Source organism: Borostomias antarcticus (assembly GCF_949987555.1).
Source record: "Borostomias antarcticus genome assembly, chromosome: 21".
Lineage (NCBI taxonomy): Eukaryota > Metazoa > Chordata > Actinopteri > Stomiiformes > Stomiidae > Borostomias > Borostomias antarcticus.
Window position 1 is genome coordinate 16,420,896 of NC_140254.1, and position 6,251 is coordinate 16,427,146.

Sequence of the window (6,251 nt, forward strand, 5' to 3'; positions counted from 1 at the left end):
TACCTTGAATGTCGTGCTGCGTTGTAATAAGTGATTTTGTTCGAGTTCTTCCGTAACGGTTTTAACAGGATGCTGTCAGCCATGATGGCTGAGCTGTACACAATACGTCACCTGACTCTCGAAAACCCAGCAATGTGCGGTGTTCAATCAAACACGCATTGCAGTACTTACGTTCAAGTTTCTCTCCAAGACGCATCCCAAGCCATGTCAATTATGTTATATATTATGTCAAAGATGTTCCTGAATTCATCCCTTTATTAATTCCACGATGTATTGATACATGAAGTGTGATGATATTCCTCATGTAGAAAAAACACTGTTCTCATACTGTAGTTCTTTTTTTTATTTAAGTTAATGAAATTTGTGAACCACACAGAGAAAATATTTTTATTCAGTAGATGTGTCAGCCCAACATAATTTGTAAAAAATATTTGCTGAGAGAATATCATAAGAGCTACAGTATTTCCATTGCATGTCCTTTTCTTCTCAGAGTGGCACTCTAGAAAAATAGTGTCTCTTAACTTCATGCAGAAGAGAGGCAAATATATCTCCAATCTTTATCCGATATCTCCTTTGTATCTACAAAACTAAACCACAGTTCTTGATGGAGGAGGTAAAATGCTAAAACGACAAGAGCGACAAAACACTGTTGAATAAAGAAAATACATTCTGTTCATGTATTCATCTGTCGGCTACTTGAATCTCATTTTTTCATCATAATCATAGTATAAATGTTTGGGGTTTTTTGCAGAACATAATATGGATAACTATACCTGCTGACACTACTTGTAAGGTCAAGCTATAACAGTGGACCACAGGGACATGCAATTCAGGTTGCATAAAGTTCACGATGTTAACAATAAATTGTTCATACTGTAGTTACTCTGTCTTCAGTTAACTTAATATCACATTACTGTAAATTATTTTTATTCAGTGTTTTCATATGAAGACGTTTCATGTCAATGAAATCTTATCAAACGAGGTAGTAAGTAGAACATATCTGCTCCAGTTTTAATTTGTCATTTTGAGGATAAATTATTGTAACTTGGTATATATCGACATAAGGAGATTTTGTGCTTTGCACCAAATGGCAGCAGTGGGTTTAGCGGCTGTCTAGCAGGGCAGACAAATCCTTTGCATCTCTTTATATTACATTTCTCTTTGTAGAGAAACAGTACATCTCTCCAGTAAGCACCATGGACATTCTCCAGGACAAGTGAGACAACTCGTCTATGTAAGCAAAAACAACATTCACAAATGACAGTAAAATAGAAAAAAACATGAATTCTAGACCTCTGTGAATCAATAAAAAGTGTTTTATCTATATATAATAATATAATATTTAAGAGTCCAACTTGATTTTACAAATAAATCAGTCATTTCTTTTCCTTCACTGTTTTGCATAATATATCTCATCTATCTTTCAACTCATCTCAATTGATCCCTATCTCTTTACTGTCATCAATCAGCATTGAGAAGTGCCTGTTTACTCCTAGGTCCATGCCCGTCTTTCCCAAGCTAGTCATGGGTGGGCTTCCCCTGGCGTTCGCCCTCTCCATCCCTGCTGTCATGGTGTGAAGCTGGGTGACGCCCCCGTTCTGGATCACCGAGATCTCATTGTTCCTCATGGCCAGGCCGTTGGTTATAGCTGCAGCGTAGCGGTTCCAGAACCCTGCGTCCACGTTCATGGCCCGTGCCGCAAGGTCCTTCTGGAACATCTCTCCGAACTTCATGGCCTCTCCTCCCAGCAATGCCATTGGGTTCTCCACAGACAGACGCCTACCTCTCCTGGCTGGAGCATTATTCCACATATGGGTGCCCATGTGAACCTGGGGAGGAGAGAGAGGGGTTATATAGTATTGTTTTTTATGATGTGTCTACCTCTCTGTAATGTATGTTGTGCACAACACACATGATTATGTTGCACGTATGATGATGAATGATGAAAATGCACCTGCAATGCACCTGACAAAGGCTATACGGCCTAAACGTTGTGCCTTAATAAAGTATCACTATTGGGAGCTAATACTACAGTGTGTGGACCTTTTCTCATTTTCACTAGTGCTTCTTTTTGGTCCAGCACCTGTGACAACTTTTGGATGTGCGTGCCTTTCCTTGGCTCGAATTGACATTTCGTACCACAGACTCTGGTTCTTTTAAGACTGGTCTAAAGACCTACTTATTTAGAAAAGTGTTTTGTATGTAATGTGTATATATATTATATTAATTAGTGTCTCTGTTTTCTTAATGACTTGAGTCTGAGTGATTGCTTCAGCACTTTGAGATTGTATCATAATGAGTGATTTATAAATAAAATGAATGACTAGTCATGGGTGGGCTTTTTTTTACCTTCAGGTTTCCCTTGGTGGTGAAGGCCCTGCCGCATATAGAGCAGCCGAAGGGCTTCTCCCCGGTGTGTGTGCGCTCGTGTATCTGTAGGGCGCTGGCCGAGGAGAAGTTCTTCCCGCAGGCGTTGCAGTTGTGCTGCTTCGGCGTCCGGCGGGGCGGGGCCGACGCCAGCAGGGAGGTCAGTCCGGGGCTTCCCACCGGCGTGCACGCCGCAGGGGCCTGGAGGCTGTACGGCTGCTGCTGACGATGATGCCCCTCGCTTCGGACGGTCGGTCGACTGTGTCCGTTCAGTTCGGTTTTGACAGGGCTCGGAACAGTGCTGGTGACCAGGCTGGGCATGCTTTGTTGTCGCCCTGAAAAAGTACATCAAGATATAATAGTATTTTAATGTGAGGTTTAAAAAGGAGTACGATGGAAGTACTGTGGTTCACTGTGCTGAGTGTATACAAATTACATATTTGTTACATTATGATATGTATGTATGATATGATTGTAACATTACATCAGAAATTTGATATTGTAACCTTACCATATTCTCTGCTCAAGAACATCATACTGTAAGGGCTCTCCTCTTTCACACTTGGCTTGTTAGGTTGTGTTCCTCTTGGGTCCTGGGTGGGGGAATCAGCTCGCTCATTCTTCACCGAAACCGAAATATCTTGGAACTCTGCCCTGTGGTTCACTTCTGGAGATCTGCTGAGGAGGTGGCCGTGGCCCTCGGTGCTGCTCTGCGCGGGAAACGCTGGGACAGGCATGGAGCAGGATGATTCGGACGCGGTAGGGCTGCCTGCTTTGTGATTCTCGGGGTTCCTCGCTGTCAAGGAGGTGCAGTTGAAAGTGAAGCGCTCACTGTCCATGAACCCATTCATCAGTGACTTAATCCCGAAGGAGTGGTTCAGGCTAACTGTGGAGTCTATCATTTTCATTTGGTTCTCCAGTGCAGCAATGCTGGAAACAACAGCAGAGGATGTGGGAGGAGAGCTAGCAAGAGAGATCAGGGGTTTGAAAGGACCTATACCACCGTCCATGTTTTCTACCTCTTCCTCCTCCTCTTCATCATAATCCTCATCATCATCCTCCTCCATGGAGTTGTCATCCATGAAGTCATTTTCATGGCTACTCAGGCTGTCAACGTTTTTCTCGTCGAAGGACAGGTCAGCGGGGTCCATTTCCTGTAGCCCCTCCATGACGGGCGAGTTGGGGATATGACCTCCCATGTGCATGCGGATGTGCTGCTGCAGCACCACAGCGTTAGTAAACCTCTTCTGGCAGATGGGGCAGGAGTGTTGGACCCGCAGGGGAGGGTTGGCTCTGTGGACCCCGAAATGAGTTTTCAGGTTCCCTTTGGTGGTGAAAGCCCTTCCGCACACCTTACATTTGAAGGGCCTCTCGCCGGTGTGGATGCGGTAGTGCATCTTGAGGGCACTCTGGCAGCTGAGCACGCGGTGGCAGAGGACACACTGGTTGGGGTCCGTGATCTTCTTATCGATGTTCTCCACCAGCTGCTGCAGCTTCGAGGTCTCCGACGTTTGCATAGAGTCCAGGGGGCCCCCGAACGGGAACCTGGCCTTGAACTGGTCAGAGGTCAGCAAGAAGGGCGAGGCGTCAGACGCGGGGGACGCGGGGGCACTGGGCTGAGTTGTGGTCGTGGCCATGGATGTGTTTGCCGCCGTGATGACAGGGCTCCCCCTGGGTCTGTTGGTGCAATTTCGGGGCAGGTGAACCTCCTCTGCTTTAGTTACACTGTAGAATTCCACCTCCGCTTTAGGCTGTGGAGACTCGGAGGCAGGGCGAACATTGAGCTCAGTGTTTGTAGACTTAGGTGACAGAGACGCACATTCACTTGAAGCGGGCCTGTAAGGAGATTTGATGGACGGCGTGACACTCACAAAGTCATTTGTGTGAGTGGAGGGAAGCTGAAGACCCATAGGGGTGGGCACTGTGGCTAAAACAGGTTTGCTATCCAGCCAAGTGGAGCCCTGTTTTTCAGGAGGGAAAGACATTCCATAGGGAATGCCTGAGCTTGTTGGCACGTTATCCAAATATTCTGGTACTGGGTAAGGGTTCATCTGAACATGTGGATACTTTTCCTTGTGTCTCTGGAAGTGGACTTTTAGGTTCCCTTTCGTGGAGAAGCGGTTTCCACAGATGTTGCACTTGAAGGGCCTCTCTCCTGTATGGGAGCGCAGGTGGATCTGCAGGGCGCTGTCGCTGCCAAACACTTTGGCGCAGAACCTGCACTTGTGCTTGAAGAAGGGCTCCTCCGGGCTGGGCTTGGCGTCTAACACGGACACGTTGGGCGGCTTGCCCTTGCGGAGCTTCATGAGTGCGGCGAGGGGGTCGAGGGCTTTAGCCGTGGCGGCGATGCTGGCCAGGGGGTTGGGGAAGATGACGCTGCTGGGGGGACTCTGAGGTAGAAACGGCAGGCCAGGCGAGCCGAGGAGGCTGCTCTGGCCCAGGGCCAGCGGGCCGGAGGAGCTCGGCGTCTGGGCGGAGCTGACGCTGGAGCGTGTGCCTGCGTACGACAGCGGCGTTGTGGAAATGTCGCCGCAACTAGACGGGGGAGGTGCAGGGACCTCAGAGGAGGTGGAAGTACTACTGACGTCTGTAAAGCTGGAATGACCGTACGCAGTTTGTGAAGAGAACATTTGTGACCTCTCGAACACGGACGCCAGAGACACAGAGGCTTGTCCGTTGATCGCTGAGGGCATTGTCCCCGACAGTGGGAGGACAGGGGTCGTGATGAGATTTTGGGAGGGGAAAGGGTTGGGGGCTGAGGACAGGGCCCTTGAGACTGGGTTTAGTGCCGTCTGTGTGGGCTGTTTGTTCATGACAGCTACCTGGCTACGGATCTGCTCAATCAGCTGCAGTTGGTGGACCTGCTGCTGCTGCAAAGCCAGAAGGTGCTCCAGGATGACGGGGATTGTGGCTGTGGCTGCTTTCCCTCCTACTCCGCCGTTGTGGATGCCCTGGGAGAACTGAGCCACAGCCACCCTGGTGCTCTGGAGGATCTCAAGTGTCACGTTGGTAGTGGGCATACTGTAGCTGGCAACGGTAGACATCTGAGGGGAAATTGACTCAGTAGAGTCTGGAGGATGGAGACTTGAGGCCTGGTGTTTATGTTTATCCTGGGCCTGCTGCTCAAGCTCCATGCTCTCACCCTCCCTCTCCTCTAACATGTCTGAGCTGTCGTTATCATTCACACTTCCCCCCAGCTCAAAGCCCCCGTCCGTCGACTCCATGTCTGCAGGGTCACTGGGGGTGATGCTATGAGCCGGAGAGGCCCCGGCAGAGGACTCCTCAGGTCTGGGTATCCCCTCATCTTCCTTCACGATGAGCACCAGAGGGTCAATGGTGCAGCCGCTATGATGCTCACCCAGCTCGGCCAAGCTGAAGAACTCTGCACAGCACTTCTCACAGACGTGTGTTTCATTACTGCCATGACTGCTCTGTCTCCCGCTGCCTTCTTCCTCATCCATAGCTTCCAATAGAGCTGCACAGAGAAAAGAAGGAAGTCATCAGTGAGATCGTAGAATGACTCACAATAGCAGTAAGTAAGCAAAAATTAACAAACAAAAGTTGTCAACTTTTTCAAGTTTTATTCCGTTCATTGTCGCTTTTTCCAGAATATTCTTTGCTAAAGTATGAAGATAATATCGTTTTGAATTGCAATCAACTCCAACAATTTCCACAGGAGGCATAATTCCACATCAAATAACACTGCAAAGAAAATAAATTTTCTATTGAATATATATATATGTGTGTATAAATATATCTCTCTATATATATATATATATAGAATTGATATATATATATATATTCTATTTATATATATATATCTATACACACACACACACACACATATATATATATATATATATATATATATAAGGATAATTTCA

General features: G+C 47.3%; 2 protein-coding genes across 2 annotated transcripts in view; both read right to left on the reverse strand.

Annotated features, from left to right (window-relative positions):
- atp9b (ATPase phospholipid transporting 9B) overlaps positions 1 to 83 on the reverse strand; it is a gene marked incomplete at its 5' end in the record, with an annotated part of 39,392 nt that extends 39,309 nt beyond the window's left edge. Inside the window, one exon of the mRNA XM_084454807.1 lies at positions 4 to 83. Coding sequence (XP_084310933.1) covers positions 4 to 83 — 80 coding nt within the window. The remainder of the gene's footprint in view (positions 1 to 3) is intronic.
- Positions 84 to 1,433: 1,350 nt separating this feature from the next.
- sall3b (spalt-like transcription factor 3b) lies at positions 1,434 to 5,828 on the reverse strand (the record flags this gene model as incomplete). Its single annotated transcript, XM_084454987.1, has 3 exons — positions 1,434 to 1,829; positions 2,350 to 2,702; positions 2,879 to 5,828. The coding sequence occupies 3 exons, from the start codon at positions 5,826 to 5,828 to the stop codon at positions 1,434 to 1,436; spliced, it is 3,699 nt and encodes a 1,232-aa protein (XP_084311113.1).
- Between the last annotated feature and the right edge of the window lie 423 nt (positions 5,829 to 6,251).